This window comes from Ochotona princeps, chromosome 10 (assembly GCF_030435755.1).
Source record: "Ochotona princeps isolate mOchPri1 chromosome 10, mOchPri1.hap1, whole genome shotgun sequence".
Classification (NCBI taxonomy): Eukaryota; Metazoa; Chordata; class Mammalia; order Lagomorpha; family Ochotonidae; genus Ochotona; species Ochotona princeps.
The window spans coordinates 40,309,757-40,329,212 of NC_080841.1; the positions used below are offsets into that span (position 1 = coordinate 40,309,757).

The 19,456-nt window shown below is 39.3% G+C and overlaps 1 protein-coding gene across 6 annotated transcripts in view; it reads right to left on the reverse strand.

Annotated features, from left to right (window-relative positions):
- The window catches only part of TTC13 (tetratricopeptide repeat domain 13), a 70,849-nt gene that overhangs the window by 43,196 nt on the left and 8,197 nt on the right, over positions 1 to 19,456 (reverse strand). For 4 of the 6 annotated variants that reach the window (XM_058669336.1, XM_058669338.1, XM_058669335.1 and 1 more), the window contains exons 2-5: positions 16,666 to 16,760; positions 14,134 to 14,209; positions 11,624 to 11,694; positions 166 to 231 (exon numbers count right to left, since the gene is read on the reverse strand). In XM_058669336.1, the coding sequence (XP_058525319.1) occupies positions 166 to 231; positions 11,624 to 11,694; positions 14,134 to 14,209; positions 16,666 to 16,760 (308 nt within the window). The remainder of the gene's footprint in view (positions 1 to 165; positions 232 to 11,623; positions 11,695 to 14,133; positions 14,210 to 16,665; positions 16,761 to 19,456) is intronic. The other 2 variants (XM_058669339.1, XM_058669337.1) reach the window with 1 other exon arrangement.

The following is a 19,456-nucleotide window of genomic DNA, read 5'->3' on the forward strand; positions in this document are numbered from 1 at the left end:
ACCTAGCCCTCTGAACCTCAGGACATCATCTACTGCTATTTTCTCATCTGTGAACTGGAACAATTCCAATGCTTGTCCATCAGAGCTCAAACCGATTCTAGCAGAACCCTGGTCCATGTCAAGTCAGGTAGGCACTACAGCAATTGTTAACTATTACATACTCACATGTAATCCCTTCTTTCCATAGGCTATCCCTCGGCCATAAATTGCACTAACCAGATCAGGCTCCTCCTAGTCAGACCAAAACAGAAAGACGTGAAAAACTATAAACAAAACAACAAAAAAAAATTAGTTTCTACTTAAAGCACAATAATGTCACAAGCGACAGCTCTACTTCTTTAGGCTACTACCACTCATAGGTCAACGCACAGTCCCCCACCTGAAAAGTCCGCATTCTTAAAGCTCCCTTGAAGGAGATGTACTAAGAGTTTCGCACTGAAAAAAAAATGATAAAGAGAAAGGAAGGGAACCACCATTATGAGCACAATATTGGCTTTGTCTGGAAGTAATGAATATGCAATCCCCTTAACGACTCTATGATCAGCAACAGCAGCAGCAATCACGTCTTTCAGAGGAGAAAACGGGAGCTTGGGAGAGTAAAAAGAAAAGACGTGAGTAAAGAACTCTTTTTTACCTTTCACACATCCGTGACATAATTCCAAAAGGCAAGGACCTCTCAGGGCCATGGCAACGAGGAATGAGAAACAAATCCACTCCACAATCTGTGGGAGAGTTATCCAACCCTACACACTAATGGAGCAGAGTTCAAAGCCAGATCCTATGTGCTACTTTCTCTCTTGCTCTTTCCCATCACCTTCCCATCCACAAGGACCAGATGAAACAGCTGACCGGCCCAAGGACAAGGTGCCTGCTATCCCAGGTCACCGAGCGCCTACCTTCAGGTCAGTGTTACGAAGAAGGATCCTTTGCTGAATGATGTAAGTGCCTCCATTCTAAATGTAAACTCTGCAGTTTTTACCTCTGAATGTTTTGCCATACATTTGAAAAGGAAGAGTAAGTAATCTCTGGCCATAAGGTCTCTGACAGTGCTAAAGAATTCAACAGAACTGCACTGATCTAAGAACTTGACAGACTAATTCAATGTCCAATCTGAGACAGTGTGCCTACATACACTGTAGAAAAAGAACACAGCAACTTCAGTGTCTGATGTGATTGTGGGGGCTGTTATATGCACAGGAAGAAACTCACCAAAAGTATAAAGATAACACGCACATGTTTTAAAGCTGTTACTTAAAAAGAATACAGTACATTTATATTCAGTGGTAAACAACTGCAGACTGGCTTTCCTAGTATATGAAAAGCTGCAAAAATTAAACTGAACAATCTCAGGTTTCCAGCTTCTTAGAACATCAAAATCTAACAAAGACAGATCTATGGAAAAGAAAAAAAAACGCACTGTGTGAAGTGTTAGTTGCCTTCCCAGATGAGGGATGTATGATCATCACAGAACCTGCCCATCGCGGCTACATCTCCTGAAATCATTTCGCTCATTTACATTACCTCCAGAGCCCCCATACAGATTCAGATGTAGGATCTATACGTTACATGGAGCTGGCAAAGGGCCATCCATGCTGTAAGCTAACAGTAGAAAAACCCAAGTTATAGAATACTAGTGAGATGCCATAAATAATACATGGATATGACTGTACAGGTCATTGTGTGCACAGAAAAAAAATTAGTCAAAAGTAGGAATGCTCCAAATGTACGGTGGCATTCCTTTTGTTGACTACAAATGAGTATTCATTCATAATCAGAAAAAATTTTTTAAAGTAATACATACTTTATTAGAGAAAAATTTAAAAATAAAGAAAAGCAAAAAACAAAAAAGAACCTGGAGCCGTGACTCAATGGCTAAATCGTCAGCTTGCAAATGCTGGGATCCTCTAAAATAGGGTTTTATCGGGCCAGTGTTATGTCTCGATTGGCTAATCGTCCCCCTTCAAGCACTGGGAACCCATATTGGTGGTGGTGGGGGCAGTTCATGTCTCAGCTGTTCTACTTCCCATAGAATCTGGCCTAAAGCCTTGGGACTCTGCACCAACATGGGAAAACTGGAAGAAGCTCTAGGTTTCTGGCTTCAGATCAGCTCAGTTCCAGCTGTCATAGTCACTTGAGGATTGAACCAGTGGATGCTGGATATTCACTTGAATATCTTTTCCTCGCTCAAAGAAAGGCAAAACAATTGGTTTGGAGGGAGAGGAAGATGGATGTAGAGGGAGAGGGGAATGGGGCAAAAGAGCAAAGGTTACACCAGAGGAGTTACAGGAAGGTTGTCTTTGTGCTTTCCTCTAACAGTAACACCTTCCCGACACCAGAATATTAAACACTACACAGCCTTGGCCCGGCTGGGACGAAAGACAGTGCCCTCTGGGATGGCATCTCCAGTGAAAACAAAAACTACACTCAGATTTGTTATGGTTCAAAATGTATTATCCCAGCAGCTTTCTGATGAGAACAAGTTTACTATAGACAACCAAGTAGTAAATCAGAAAACGATGCAAGTAGGATCTACACTGCTTGCGATGCCTGCATCCCACAGTGGAAGAACTGATTCAAGTTGCGGCGCCTCTCCTCTCATCCAGCTCCCTGCTAATGTGTCTGGGAAAACAGGAGAAGATGGTAAAAGTCCCTGGCCCTGTCACCCACACAAAAGACCTTGAACGGAATGTCTGGCTCCTAGCTTTGATATGGCTCAGCCACTAGGGTCATTTGGGGAGTGAATTGGTGTATATAAGATATTTCTCAATCTCTCATATTCTCTCAATCTCAGCCTCTCTTTCTCCTCCCACTCTCTCCCTCCTTGCTGTCAATCTGGCTTTCAAACATACATTTTGAAATATATACATATATATATCCTATTTGATGACTGCTATTCTGCTATTCCTGGGCCCTTGCAGCCAGGACCAGCATTCAGCCTCATTCTGATTGGTCTAACATGATCCTCACAGAATCAACCATATCCTCTCCTGCCCCATTACTCTTTGGCCCTAGGGTTAGCCCTCTTCTCTCACCTGGGCTACTGCAATTGCCTTACAGGTTTCTTTTCATATGTTCTCTCTCTCTCTCTCTCTCACACACACACACACACACACACACACACACACACACACACACAGGTATATAACACACACATACACATCTATCAGAAAAAGTAGTTTCACTTGGTCAGACTTACCATTCACAGTGTAATCTCATATTTTCTAGTACAATATATTTTTCCCAACAAGGTGTCAGTCTAAAATCACAAATTCATATAGAACCTACTAAAGGGCAGCAAACCACAGTTCAAAAAACAGGTAACATCCAGAGCCTCTGAGACAATACTGATCATTTCTCTGCTTGATTTCTTGGTATTACCTCTTTTCTGTCCCCTACTTAACATTTTAAACTTCAAATTCCACATCAGAACCTTCCAGTAATTCCCTACATACAACATAACCAGAAGTTTAATGCATCTGCAAATATCATCTTCTCTTTGAAACACTTACACGTATCTCAGCCCAAAACTCCTGTCCTCAAAGTCTCAATTCAAACTCTGCCTCCTTCCTGATCCCTTCCAAACTCCCCTGGGAAATAAATATGCTCTTTCTCCTCTTTTCACACTCTAGGTTGTATGGACATTGCTCATTTACTCTACTGTTAGCAACTTTGAGCTCTATAGAGACTAATAAAATTAAGAGCAGGCATGCATTCCTGTTAAGTGCTAACATTAGCAGCAAAAACCAGCACAGAGGGCAAGAGAGTCTTATCTTCTTGGAGTATAATCAAAGAATCACAAATGCAAATATAGTTATATCTTCACAAAGTGCTAGAGTAGTGAAATGTATTTTCAAGAAATGCATGGAGACCTAGACAAGGTTGGGAAGAATTCCCAAAAGGGATAGCTGGGCTGAGATCAATACTGAGTGGAAAGAAGACAGTAATTCTAGAGTGGGACTGGCCCAAGACAAAGAGGCTGTTCAAACACGACAGGGGAAGCAGAGGTCATGGCACTGTTTCTAAGACAAGGGAGGAGCCTGAGGAAAGAGCTGTATGTTGAAAGTGCACATGGTGATAAACAGTGTGTGTATCTGTGGGGTGTGGCTGGAATGGGTTAAAGGAGATAAGGCAGGAAACAACTCCAACAGTCATCTGGCACATGACAGCATCTTAGGTGTGATCTGAGCAGCCTGGATGAGAACAGCTGAACTCAGGAGAAACATCTAGGTAATAAAGTACGCAGCAAAAAGATGTGTGGGGCACACAGACTCACCTTACCAAAAGGAAGGGAGTATCATCCATTGAACAGGGCACCACTGGCAAATGATTGAGGTGGGGTGTGTGGAGGGCCCAGGGGAGAACATGAGGTTGACTTGGAACTTCTGAGTTGAGGATATATTTCAGGCACCCAGGTGGATATAGTTCTAGTAAGGCCGCTCTCTTATTGCATCATTATTTTGTATGTACACATTGATCTCACCACTGAGAAAATTATCTTTGAGGACATGTCTTTTCATATTTGTTTATACTACTTAGTCTGACAGATGTCAGTTATGATCTAGCAACTTATTCCAACCATATATTAGACAATTGGGAAATAGGAAAAGCTTAACGATAATAATAGACTATGGATTCAAGTCAGCTCTGCTGAACCTGTTTCTCTAAGGGTAAACAAGAAGAACCACATGGCTAGAAGTAGTGAAGTAAAGCTTACACAAACAACAGGGCTGATGCAGGATGATGGTAAGGCAGGGATGCCCCATAGTGAATGGTTAATGGTGGGCTTTCAGCCACCACAGCTTTAACATATTTTAAAGCAATTAAAAATTTTAAACCATCAGGTTGAAGCTTTGTTACAGTGGGCTAAGCCATCACTTGTGACGCCAGCATCCTATATCGAAGTACCAGTTTTGATCCAGCATTCCAGCTAATGTATCTAGGAAGGCAGTAGAACTCGGGGCCCTGCCACTGATGTGGAAGCCCTGGATGAAGATCCTGGCTCCTCCATTAGCCTGGCCCAGATCTGACCATTGCAGCCACTAGGCAAGTGAACCAGCAGATGGAAGCTCACTCTCTCTTGCTCTCCCTCTTTTCTATCTGCCTTTCAAACACATAAATAACAAAATCTTTAAAAAAAAAATTAGATCTTTGCAAAAACATAGCTACTCTAAAGTCTGTAACACTTAACACTGACAATTTCCAAATTTAGTCATCATCAGAGTGGCTCCATTTCATATATGCCTCAAAAAGCCCTCCCTTTGAGTCACCCATAACCTGATCATTACTATAGCCCTGAATCAGCTAGTTAGGCTTTTTTCTACTCAATTTACTCTATCTTTTCAGAGTTGTTTTGGTTTTTTCCTAATAGCATACAAAAATACATAATCATTATGCCTGTTTATTACAACAAAAGATTTCAAAAACTACTGTGGAAAGTAGAATTTAAAGATAAGTTTATTTCCATGCCAAGAAAAAAAAAACCTGAAATGCATGTATATAAAGGGTGATAAAAAGTTCATGAGAAATGAAAGCTACACACGGCATCCAAATTTTTTGCACCAAAATAAACATCTCTAAATTTGATTTCCACCAGCTTTCTGAGGTACCATTTTATATACATATATATTTTCTAATACTGAGTGTTTCTACATTTAAGTAACAGATTTGATTATTATTTAAAATTGAAACAACTTTATCATTAGCTTTAGATGTTATGAAGTCAAAAGTTTTCTTTACAGGGTATCTTAGTAATTTTTGGGCTTATTTTCAAACAAAAAAAAATCAACATTTATTTCTAAAATTGAATGGGGCTGGGCAAGCATTAGAGCACAGAAGTTGAAGCCATCTTTTGAATAGTCATATGCCCTACTGGAGTGTCTGGTTTCCGGCTCAGCTTCTCTGAACTTCTGATCCAGCTTCCCGATGATGCTGCTGGGAAGATGACAGACCAGATATCTGGGGTCCTTCCCCTCACATGGAGAACCAGGTAGAGTTCCTGCCTGCTCTGCTTCAGCCTGGCCCAGCCCCAGTGATAACATTCATTTAAGGAGTGAACCAGCAGATACACTCTCCCCACTTCCCCATTCACTAAATAAGCACATTTTAAAAATAAATAAAATTGTAAAAACTGAAAATAATTTGGGCGTTGAACATCAGTTTTTCAAAGAACTTTTTATCACACAAGTTTAGTAATATTATGCTTCATAAAGTTTCAGAATTTTAAACGAGTTAAGTTAGAAGTGTTTTTACTTACTCTAGCAACTACAAATTCACAGCAGATAGTTACCTTACTGGAGTTGCAGGCACTTAAATGTCTCAATGCTTAACGTCTTAACATAACACCCTTATTCTATTATTTACATTGCGAGCTTATATTATACAAGTTTTTCCACCACCAAAGTAGATTTCTAATTAAAACTGGAAAGTCACTGAATCCAAAGAAAACTAAGTTTCAAAAAAATCAATACATAAATGAAGACTGAATTTCACTTAAGTGCTAACCCACGTATTTATACAAAGGATATTTAAAAAAAAACATACACCAACAAATTTTTTTAGTCTTCTCTGCTACGTAATTGAAGAGACAAAGTTTTCTTATGAATATATTTCCACCAGAATCTAATCAGAAATCAGACATGCTCAAGGTCACACAATTAATCGCAAAGGCTAAAAGGTTAAATAAAACTGTATTTTTGTTATCCAGCTCAAAGTGTAAACTGAAGAAGTACAGAAGTGCAGAACTTTCTACTTTTCAAGAATGCTATTATCACGCACTGACACATTTGAAAATGACATCAGAACCCGGATGCAGAGTCAGCATTAACTCACAAGCTTTCACAATCAAGAGTTCTCAAGACAGAATGACATCTATTACACCTTGTAAATGTGCTCAGTGGGGAATCCTGATGCTTGAAGAGCTTGTTTTCCTTTCTAAAAGCAACAAATGAAGCACTAGAAACAAACATTTTGAGGTACTTCACACAACACAAATGACCTGCTGGTGAAGCCAAGACAACGGGGTAGGTAAGAAACGCTTGACATCAAAAGCTCATTGAAACTTGAGGCCTTATGCTTAGATCTGAACTGCACATTAAGGAGATCTTGTCACATTAATGGCTTCTGAGAAAATCCAAGCCCCCATACTCCCATTTATTTTCAGCTTTCTATGAAAGGCACCAGACTCCAGGCTCTGCTGCTTCATGCTGGAGTTCATGGGCTGCCTAAAGAAAAGATACGTCAAGAGTGAATGGACTCAAGAAAACTAAGATTGTTACATGAATAGTTCTCACTCTGCAGACTCGTAAAATGCCATTCATTAACTAAAAAAGTCTCTGCACATCTGGAAGGCCCTGCAAGGGACAAGTGTAAATGTACTAGCATGTACTGATAAGAAAACAGATTCTGCAGTGATAGTTCAGCCGTAACAGCAACATCCATGCATGCTTAAAGAAGTTTCATCACTATTCTGAAACAGTATATACCAAATAAAAATTACTCATATAAAAATAAATTCAAATATTGCAAAACATTTTGTTGCTGCACTTTATAAAAGAAAAGGGAGAAAATTTTGATTTAACAAATGATCATATTGGGCAGGGTAGCTAGCCCAGTGGTCAAAGTCACCGCCTGAGAGGCGTGTATCACATACTTCAGTACCAAGTTCAAGTTCTTCCTCTTCCAATCCAGCTTCCTGCTAATGTGCACCTTGGGAGGCAGCAAGTACTTGGTGCCTCAAGTACTTAGTGGCTCAAGTACTTGGCTCCCTCTCATCCATCTGACAGACTCAGAGTTCTGGGCTCTTGCCTTTGGTCTGGCCCAGCCAGGGCTGATGCAGGCACTGGGGAGGGAACCAGCAAATCAGAGATCTCTGCCTGTATCTCCTTCTTCTCAAGAGTGCATGCACACATGCACATGCTTATAAATGAAAAAATAAACACAAATTAAGAAAAGAATGACAATCATACTTTTAAAATACAGTTTAGGGGCAGGAGTTTGGCACAGCAGTTAAGGTATAACTTGGGACACCAACACTATACATCAAAGTGCCTTATCTGCTCCATTTCTCATTCCAGCTTCCTGCTACCTTGTACCTGGGAGTAGGGTGGCATCTGCCACCCACATGGGAGACTTGGTTATGCTTCTGCCTAACCAAGCCCTAATTGTTTCAGAAATTTGGAGAGTGAGCAAGTGAGTGATGAACCCTCTATTTTCTCTGCTCTTAAAAAATTAACTTTTAAAAACATTTGTCATAGTCAGTGGCACAGCAAGTTAAACCACTTCCTATAATGCTGGCATCCTATATGAGCTACAGTTCTGTCCTGGCTGCCCCACTTTCAATCTATCTCCCTGCTCATGTGCCTGGAAGGGTGGCCTAATTTCTTGGGCCTGTGCCCCCAGTGTGAAAAACACAGATGGAATTCAAAACTCCTGTGGCCATTTGAGCAGTGAATCAGAGAACAGTAGAGAAATAAATTTCTATCTATCTACATCTCTAACTACCACAACGCTGCCTTTCTAATAAACAAGTAAGACATTAAAAATTTTTGTTACTTAAGAAATGCATCCAAGGGCTTGGCATCGTGGCCAGGCAGCTAAATTCTTCACCTTGAACGTGCGGGGATCCCATGTGGATGCCGGTTCTAATCCCAGCGGCCCCACTTCCTATCCAGATCCCTGCTTATGGCCTGGGAAAGCAGTGGAAAATGATTCAAAGCCTTGGGATCCTGCACGTGCGTTGGAGACCCAGAAAAGGTCCTGGCTTCAAATCAGCACAGCTCCAGCCATCGTGGTTACTTAGGGAGTGAATCATCGGATGGAAGATCTTGCTGTCTGTCACTCCTCCTCTGTGTGTGTGTGTGTGTGTGTGTGTGTATCTGACTTTGCAATATATAGATATAGATACAGATACATATATCTGACTTTGCAATAAAAATAAATCTTTTAAAAAATACATCCTAGGGGTCAGTGTTAAGGCACAGCAAGTTAAGCTACTACCTACAATGCAGGTATCCCCAGTCAGAGCACCAGTCACGTCTTGGCTGCTCCAGTTCTTCCTCAGCTCCCTACTAACATGCCTAGGAAAGTGGCAGCAGATTTCCTAAATACTTTGGGTTCCTACTACCCATGTGAGAGACCTAGCTGTGCTCTGGCTTTAGCCTGGCCCAGCTTCAGGCGTAGCAGCCAATCTGGGGAATAAAACAGCAAATGGAAGATTTCTTTACCTCTCCCTTTCTCTGTTACTCTGCCTTCCAAATAAATACATCTTTTTTAAAAAGGCATTTAAAAATACGACGTAAAGAGATCAATGCATGAAAATTACAGCTCACAGAAAAAAATCTAGTCAGCTGGAAAACCCATCATCTTTGGACATCTGCTAGACACTGTATAGGGTTTTGATGACCCTGGCTATCAAGAATGTGAAGAAATCAACAGAAAACTTTAAGTCATGAACTGTGCACAGGATTTTGACATAAAATGTAGCATCAAAGCATTCTGTCCACAAAAAGCAGGATGCAGTTTTTTTACTGAAATTTTTGAAAAGCATTTTCAATTTCTGCTCATAATCATATAACATGCAGCCAATGTCAATCTTTGCCAAGCTTATCTATATGCTTCCAAATCTGCTCCTGTTTATTCCCATGGGTGAGTAAGAGTTAACACATGTGTCATGAGTGGAAAACATCAGGAAAGACCTGGTAAAGGAGAAGGGACAAGTCACCAAGAAAAACACCAATGGGAAAGATGACAGCACCCTTGCTGTGCGATCAAAGTACCTCATAGGGGATCACCTACCTGGCTCTTTCTTTTGCCTTTGAACTTTCAGTTGCCCCTACTCTCCCTCCATCAATAGCCTGAAACACTTCAACAGCTGCCTAACTTCATAATTCACACATTCTCAGAGAAAAACACCCCACGTAAAAGGAACCCATCATGTCACAAACTGATGAAATTCTGAGTGCATTGCTGACTTTTCCACGAACAAAGAAATTCTGATCCATTTTCTGAACATCAATGCGAGAGAAATACGTTACAAATGGACAACATAAAACAAGTCAGAACCATTAAAATATTAAAGTTGCAGAGAAATACTTTAACATAGCTACATATAAAATTAAGTGGAAAGTAATACAGAATTGTAAATATATTTAGGTTATAAAATACAAATTCATACTTTGAAAAGTAGATAATAGAATCAAAAATTTCTCAGCGACAAAAATATAAAATTTTTATTTAGAAGTTACTCTTTATTACTGCTATATTTCCTTCAACCACAATGATAGTATTTTTTAAAAGCTGAATGAAACAATAAATAATAAAGTTAAACAATGCTAACAAATGTGTAAGTTCCTATTGTTTCTTGCTTACTGGTTACACAAATTTGCAGATACTTGGCCCTTTAAATACATCAAAACCTTCACCTCAAATCTAGGTAAAATGTTAACTATATAAAATGCCTGCTTATCATTAATATATACTGCTTATCATTAATAATACTGTGACAGTACACAGAAAGGTGATTTTAAAAACCATGTATAATCTATCCTTTGTACTTCAAATTCCACTGACAGCCAGTATTCCTTATGACCATCCACACCCATTGCTCTTTGGGTCTCACAGTAACTAAAAACATCTCACTGATTTTGGAGAACACAGAATTATCAACACAACTAATCCTAGTTTTTAAATGGAAAACAAAAGAAGTAAGTATTTTTTAACTAAGTCTTTCTGTTGGATTGTCAAACTCCTGCTAGCTCTATGACTAACACAGATGAATATACAGAGTGACATCTTGAGTAGCTGAAATTTACTGTCCACTTACTACGTGCCAGGCACTCAGGCACTCAGTCCTTTCAGAGTATTTAATTTAAACAGAATAATCTGGGGCGTGGGGGGGGGGGGTTGTGGCTGTTATTATCACCATTACCCTGAAGCTTCAATACTGTGGTAGCAAGAAGCAGAGTGCATTCAGACTTGGCTATCCCAACTCCAAAGTTTATTTTTTCTTCACATATGCCATTGGATGGACATACCAGCAATCAACAAATGATTAAGCACCTACAGCAAATACGGTCAAACAGTCACATGATAAAAAGCCAACAGGACTCTGCTCCGAGTCTCCTTCATAGCTCTCCTACATTGTATTCACATTGCATTTCAAGTACACTAACATGGGTGCTGATCAGTAAAGCTCCAATACTGCCACTGAAGAATCTCCTAGTGCTCCTTGAAGAGGAGACACATCCCTAAGTGAAAAGTCAGTCATATAAATCAGTGTTTTGCAGAAAAGACCTGAAACTCACGATTTCTTGATAGACAAAAGTAAACTGAAGCTAAGTCTTTTTCAAACTTGTACAGTGAATGCCATCTCTGCTACTTGATGATTGAGAAACTTTGAGCAAACTGCTTGACCTCTTTAAGATTTCCTTTTTTCCTATTTAAAACAGAGTTAGGAAAGCCTGTCACAAGGTCTGGCGTCAAGGCAGCGCTCGGTCAACACAGGTTTCCTTTATTTTCTTGTAAAATCTTCACAAAATAGATGTGTCGTTACAGCACTTTGGCTATGCATGAACACAAATTTCTATCATGTCTACAAACATGAAATTGTATTATTAAGAAAAATTACCTGAAGCATTGTTGAAAAATGCCTTATTGCTTCATCATAGAGGCCACTGCCAATCAACACATAAGCAATAGCTATGAAACAAAATACAAAAATATTAAAGGTAAGAAAAAGGAGCTCAGGCTAAAAGCAGTATTTAAATTTTGTCATTGAATATCAAAAAGCAGCTCCAAGGAGTGGAAGTAGTTGAAGCAAACCTTAAAGTTAATGTCACTGAATTCTTCTACTTTCCCTATTTAACACTTGCTAATCAGGTCTCCAGTTCCATTCAGATTTAAATTATTAAAGTCATCCATAAAATAATCAGTCTACAAGAAGTACTTATCCTTTTCCAAGCCCATCATTCACTTTCAAATCTCAAATAGTTTTTGTGAGATCAAAAGAACTAGTTATAATCCTGAATAATAGTCAAATAGCAAGGCACTGTGACTTGACTGTGACCATTGTAAGAAACACTCCAGAAGTATCGCACATCTCAATATCTGAGAGTGCTCAATTTACTGCCGATCACCTAATGAGATCAAAACAGGGGCTCAGATTAATACAAATTAATAAAATGTCTAAGTATGCCCTGGTTTCCTGAAAAAAGTTAAGGTCAATCTTAAGTTCAGAATCATAAAAATGTTTACCCTCTAAAGTTAGCCTACCTCCAGTAACCCGAGATATCATTAAGGTAGATAGTGGGGAAGAGAACAGAATAATAAAAACAATGGTAGTGAGATGTATTCCACTTTTAATATAAGTATGCACCAGGCACAGTCCTAAGCCTTTATTGTGTTAACTCTTTTCCTCTTTAACTGCAATGAAATAAATATAACTATTATCTCCATCTTGTAGGCAAGGAAAAGACACATCCAGTCATTAAACAAGCTGGGTAAGCAAGTAAGCAGTGTGTAAGACAAAGAAACCAGGCTGCCACCCTCTCAATCCACTCGTGATACTGAAAAAAACCAAGGCTGCGTACCCCTCGATTGCAAAATGACCAGGGTTTCTTGAAGGTCATATGAGCAGGGACTAAAACATAAACCTGTATTTTTTTGGGAGGGAAGGGGGGCCTACAGGAAGTCAGTGACATATCAGAAAGCCTAGATCTGGGATTGGATTCTGGCTCCCATGTAATCATGGGGGCCATGATGACTTCTCATAACTATAGGTCTTGCTTAACAAGCTTGCAAATTTTTTTCTTAAATATCCCGTTCAGATCTAAATGTTTAGAATTTCCTACCTCTGTTCCCATTAAGCATCTTTTGAAGGGACAAGTGAGTAAGTGATCCATAAGCATAAATATAATTTCAGGGGACATATTTTGTACTTGAGAAACATATTCAAGTTGTGATCCACAGATAAGGTATTGACCCTCCTAGTCAAATAAGAGCAAATGCAATTCCCAAACCTTGTGGCAATCCAAAAAACATGAAAGCAAAACTGATACAGCTGGAATTCGAACAGGAATCTTTACTAACTGGAAACTCCACATCTCTAGGCAATGTGTTTATCAACAGAAGTGGCTTTTGCAAGAAAAAAACACTGTAGCACGAATACTGCGGTACTTACTTCCCTTGGATCTAATCGGGTAATTGTTAGAGAACAGACCAGGAGGGGCACATATCAGGCCCTGGATTCATTATTTCATTAAGAATATGAGGCTGAACAGAATCCAAGGACTGCAGGACAGACTAAAGCTGATACCCTCCAGGGTAATGGATTCTCAAGGCCTCCTCAAAGAATACCAGCAGTAAGCGGTGAGCACTCTTAGAACCATCAACTCCCAACTGTCTGTCTTTACAGGGGGAAGGAGCCCAGAGAAGATGTGCTTCATCTTAATATAGTACCTGCAACGCCACAACAAGGAGAAAAACGACTGTGCATAAATTAGATAGGGGGAAAAACCCTGCACTGCTCAGGGCAATGGGGCCCCAGGCAGGAAGACGTGACCAGCTGCAAGGTTCAGCCCTGCATGCATCCTGTTTCCACTCCTTCAACAGCAAGCTCCCCAGGCAGGCAGGGAGGCACCCCCAACACACATCTGACACCAGTGAAACATGCCACAAACAAAACAGATTGCATGACTCACTGGTAGATCTGAATAAACTCCGTTTTTCTACATCCTCATTCTCAGGCCCAATAATAACACACTGGCCTCATGAGTGAAATAATAATACACCTCGCTGAATTTTAACACAGAAGATTGAAATGGCTACTCTGAGATTCAAGTCTGTTTTCACTTCTTTAATAAGCACATTTGGTTGCCAACACACAGATAACATTTCAAAAACTGGTAACCACTCATCACTCATTTACCACAATTAGTAACTTCCATAGAAACACCATCCAAATCACTTTTCTTTAGGATGGCAAGATCCATGGAGCCTCAGAAGGGATAAAGGCCCTACACAAGAGTAAACAGCTGGAATTGGCAGAGCCAATCCTGTGTGCGTTTTACCCCAGCATTCTGCCTTCCAGCTTAGCATCTCAACACAAATTTTGGACCAATTCCCAGATTCAAATCTTACCTAACTCTTCATTTGTACTGTCATTATCAGTAGCAAATGGGAATCTCTTCTGCTCTGCAATTGACTTGGCCTGACTCTGAAAAAAAAGAAAACCACAACGCACACTTTAGCTTATCACAAAGAAAGGGAAACACACACATATTTTAAAACATTAAAGCTAGATCTGATTTTAAGGAAAACAAAAATATGTAGTTTAAATCATATCAACTGAGTAGTACAAGAGCATTGTCTATGGTAAAACTGGTTGGCTTGCTGTTCTTACCATCGGTGCTTCAACTCCTAGGCAAAGTATCCTCACTTCCACAGGACATGACCTTTCTAGCTGCTTCTAAGCTCCCTTCCCCATATTTTCACACACATTTTTTTAGGATGTATTAAGGAGTCTTTATTAACCAAGTTTGATGATAGTAGTGCCCACTAGAAATTAGCAAATGAAGTCACCATGGCAATGCAGTCTGAATCGAAACCCTAAGAAGAACAAATGGTCATTACAGTGAAACCTATCTGTTAAACTGACGTGTTTGTTATGTTCCAGCTTCCCCAGTACTATAACATATCCTAAGAGACATGCAGTGAACAACCTAAACAAACTTAGAAAGCTGCATTCACCTTTTCCTCAATTCTCTCACATCCATTTTAATGACTTTGATTTTACTGTAAATTTTAGAAAGTGATCCTTCAATGCAGATTGATGAGAACATTGCCCTGTAAAACCCTAAGAATATTTTTGAAATAGCAGTCATACGCTGTACCTAGAGGATCACAGAAAAGGACCAGCAAAATTTAAAAAGCAAGACTCAAGAAGTGACACATTGACAAGTAACAAGCATAAACATCCCACCTAATGTAGTACACATGAAGACACCATAAAGACACACCCATGTACATGGCAGCAGAATCAAAACTAACGCGTCAGCCAGGGGAAGCAGGTAAATCAAAAGGCCTGGTAACTGGAATGGTGTTATATGTGGGAGTTCTGGTCCATGCAAAAGGTTTGGGACACAAATCAGCCATCCAGACACCTACCATTCCACTAGAGGATCTGACTGTTGACAATCAGTTGTGATCTACTTAGCCCACAAGGCACATTTTAAAAGTTACAACTTAACACCAGATTCCTCTAAGACATGATTATAACTTGTATACATGCATAAGCAGAAAAAAAAAAAAAAGCTGAGACGAGACTAAAGATCTATTCACTTTGGGCAAATCTATAGGATTAAAATCTAGCCACAGCTCAAGAATTTGTATTTCCTAAAATCCATAGTACTCATGCCCATAAGTATATATGTGATATATATATTTACTTACAAATAAGCACATATAAGCATATGTTATACTTATATATACTCATAATATGTAAAATACTTTTGTCATATATGCTTGTATATGTTATAATATATCATGTGCACTTTTATGTTATATATAATGCAAATATAATACATGCATGCTAATATATGATATATAAATATATGTGCCATATAACTACATATATGATAGTAAATACTTATATGCTGGATACTCTTCTGACTAGCATATAAACTGCTTGGGTAACAACTGTTACTCAATAGCCAAGACGAGCTATGTTCTGTTGAGCTTCACTAACTCAAATAATAAGGTTACAAGTTATTCCTACTTACATTCCCTCCACACTCAAAAACCAGATTAATATTTAAATGCAAAATGGTATTTTCTTAGCTTACCACATAGGTCAAGGAAAAACTAGGTCAGAATAAAACACAAGTTGCTACCTAAAATTCAAATTAAAAGATTGTAAGTTAAAAGGTGTACCATCTCAAGTGATTTCTAATTCTCAATTCAGTCTGTTCAGAGTCATGACAAAATAAAACATCTGGTAATGCCACTATGGAGTGGGAATGTTTTATGCATTTAGTGCCTTTCAGTAATATCTAGATGAACAGTTCCTTCTTAGTTTTGTGAGGTGGTTTGGAACTTCCACAAGAGAGAGAATGTGGTAAGGCATCTGCCAGAAGTAGCAGATTTAACAAAACAAAGGTGTAATTCCTAGTATACGTCTGGAGGGACTAGAATCCTACTCCTTCCTCTTTGTCTAATAGTCACAGACACACACACACACACACACACACAGATGCAAAGGGCCTTTCCGTAGTCACCTGCTAAGATAGGTAGATAACAGGAATAATTTCACAGCATATACATACATATCATTGTATTGTATATCACAAATATACTGAAATTTTATTTCTCAATTAAACTGCACAGAGCTAAGAAAGAGGTCTAAAGGCTGGTGTTACAGCATAGAGAGTTAAGCTGCCACCTATGATACCAGTGTCTGTCCCAGCAGCTCCATTTTTAATCCAGCTCCCTGCTGACATGTCTGGAAAGGCAACAGAAAATAGCCCAGATGCTTGGGCTGCTGCACTCAACCTTTATCTTACATATATAGGACCAACAGGGATTTGACTGCTAGGTGATAAAGGGGCAAATTAGTATCAGTGTGTTTCAAGTCCCCAAAACCCAAAGCAGAAAGCACGGAGAGAAGACGCATACCAGGATCTTTTCGGTGTTGAGGGAAAGCAAGGAGTCGCAGGGTGGTGATCCTTTGGGTTCACAGTCTGAATCGTGGAAGTTCAAAAAGGATGATTCTGCAAAGCAAACATTCCTCGTTATTCTCATCACCTTAAATGTATGCCCTGAATTGTTTAATCATGAATTGTTCTTCAAAGCATCTACCAAACCAAACCTCACCTTTGTAAATGTGTAATATTTGACAACCTGCAAGTGTCTTAACATCTACTAACAAATGTCCTCATCACTATTTTAGAAATGGGTAAATCCAGTTAGTTCCTCTGATGGTGAAATGTGGTTTACATGGGTTTTACCCTTCATAGAAATGCAGAAATAGAACTAATTCAATGCTTGCCTCATTCCACACTGATACTAATACAGTTGTTGAGATTTTTTTTCAATTCAGACTTCACCTATAAGGGCCTGGCACAGTAGCCTAGTGGTTAAAGTCCTTGCCTTGCACATGCCAGGATCCCATAGGGGCACTGCTTCATGTCACAGCTGCTTCACTTCCCTTCCAGCTCCCTGCTTGTGGCCTGGGGAAGCAGTAGAGGACGGTCCAAAGCCTTAGGATCCTGCATCCATGTGGCAGACCCAGAAGAAGCTCCTGGTTCCTGGTTCCTGGCTCAGGACCAGCTCAATTCTGGCCACTGCAGCCACTTGGGGAGACCAGTGGATGGAAGATCTTTCTCTCTCTCTCTCCTTATCTCTATAAACCTGCCTTTCCAATCAAAATAAATAAATTTTTTTAAAAAAGATTTTACTTATCTGGCAGCACTTATCATGAGCTTAAAATAAAATCACCAAAATACAAAGTTAAGCCAGACAGACTTACTATTACAAAGCTACACTAAGTCTGGTATCCAGAATACAAATATCAGGTAAATATATTCCACAACTCAGCAAGAAAAAGACAACCCAATTTAATAATGAACACTGAATTTGAGTGGCAAATTATCCAGATAAGATACTAAAAGACACTGTACACATGAGAAGATGCTCAACTCCATTAATAATTAGAAAAAACAAACCAAATAATAAGGTCACTAGGGTGACAATAAAAAAAGAGCCACACGACTGCCCCTGAAGTGCAGTGAGTTAAGCTGCTGCCGGCGAAATTGGCACCCCAGAGCAGCACTGGGGCCTTCCAACAATCTGTCCCAGGCCACATCTCAGCAAAGTAGCGAAACAACGTGAATGCAATTAGTCTGAGCTCTTTGCCTTGAATGAGGGCGGGAACTAAAGGAAGCCAAGAGTTTAATGAAGGTCCCAGAAAACTGCAACACAGGGAGAGGTACCAGAACATTATAAATCTCTTGTCTAACTGGTGAGAGCTGAATACTTCATCTCCCCCACATTTCTGAACTCATAAAAGCTCTACTAATGTCTCTATTCAGTTGATAGCTGTCTCAGCTGCACATAATTTTATTAGCTTTTTAATATTTATTCTCATTAAGCACCTCATTACATCGAATGATAAATTTCCCCCAAAAAAGTGCTAATAATGTCAGTGATAACTGGTACCCCTGCTTATTCCTGATGCTAACATTTCACATAACAACCCACACATTCCTCAGCTCTGGAAGAGGAAACTTTTTCATTTAGCATCTTTCCACATTCAGTCAAAAGCTGCTCTGTGTTGTCTATGGTACAGAATGATATATTTCATCTGTAAAGGAATGAGTCTATTGTTTTATTAAAATTTTTAAATCAGGAAAGCAGGCTGAACAACATGAAGTACCTTTCAACTTTTCTTTAAGATGATCTTATTCTCCTTTGACCCATTATGTATTTTTCTCTGGAGTTGAACCACCTTGTATTTACAAACTAAACTGTAATTAATTGAAGCAGATTATTCTTTCACATGCTTATTGGTTTCAACTTAATAGTACTTTGCATATGACTTTTCTAGCTTTGTATGTTGCATTTTTTTTTTTGTCCTAGCTGTATTAGATTTGGGCATTGATGCTTCTCATTGACTTAGTAAGGCCAGTGATAGATAAATTGTTTGTTAGAATTGTAACTAAGGATGAGCACTGTGGCATAATGGGGTAAGCCACTGCCTGCAACACTGGCTTCCTACCTGGATGTGGTTCCAGTCCTGGGTGTTCCACTTCCAAGGCAAGTCCCTAATAATGGCCCAAGGAAACAGCAGAAGATCCCCCCCCAAAATGACTGGGCCCCTACCACCTATGAAGGAAACGTGGATGAGACTCCTGGCTCCTGGCTTCTGCCTGAACCAGCCCCAGCCTTTCATGACCATTTGGGGAGTGAATGAGTAGATGTATGATCAATCTCTCTCTCATTCTGTCTCTTTAACTCTGCCTTTAAAATAAGCAAAAGAAATTTTTTAAAAAAAGAATTATAACTACAATTGTATGGAACAGGAGGTTCAAATTTGTTCTCAGTCTTTAACTCACTATAGTAGCAACTATTTATTATCACACTAAATAACTATTATGTAAGATTATACATAATTAAAGCCTACCCAACTGTATTTAAACATTATGGATTTCCTTGGACCATCCATTTTCCTCTTTCTGGGAGACTGCAAGTAGTTATGGTGATAACTGCAGAAGCTGTCTCAGAACATATCAGAGGACTGCACCCTCTACAACACCTTTCAGATTTCTTTAATGCTTCATATTCTAACTGAAACAAACAGCAAAGATTTCTGCACAGTCATCTCTTAATACTAATGACTCTATGTTAAAGTATTCTCTGTAATTTCAGTATTTTACTGGTCCTATGTCTTGTTTTATGTTGTCCATCA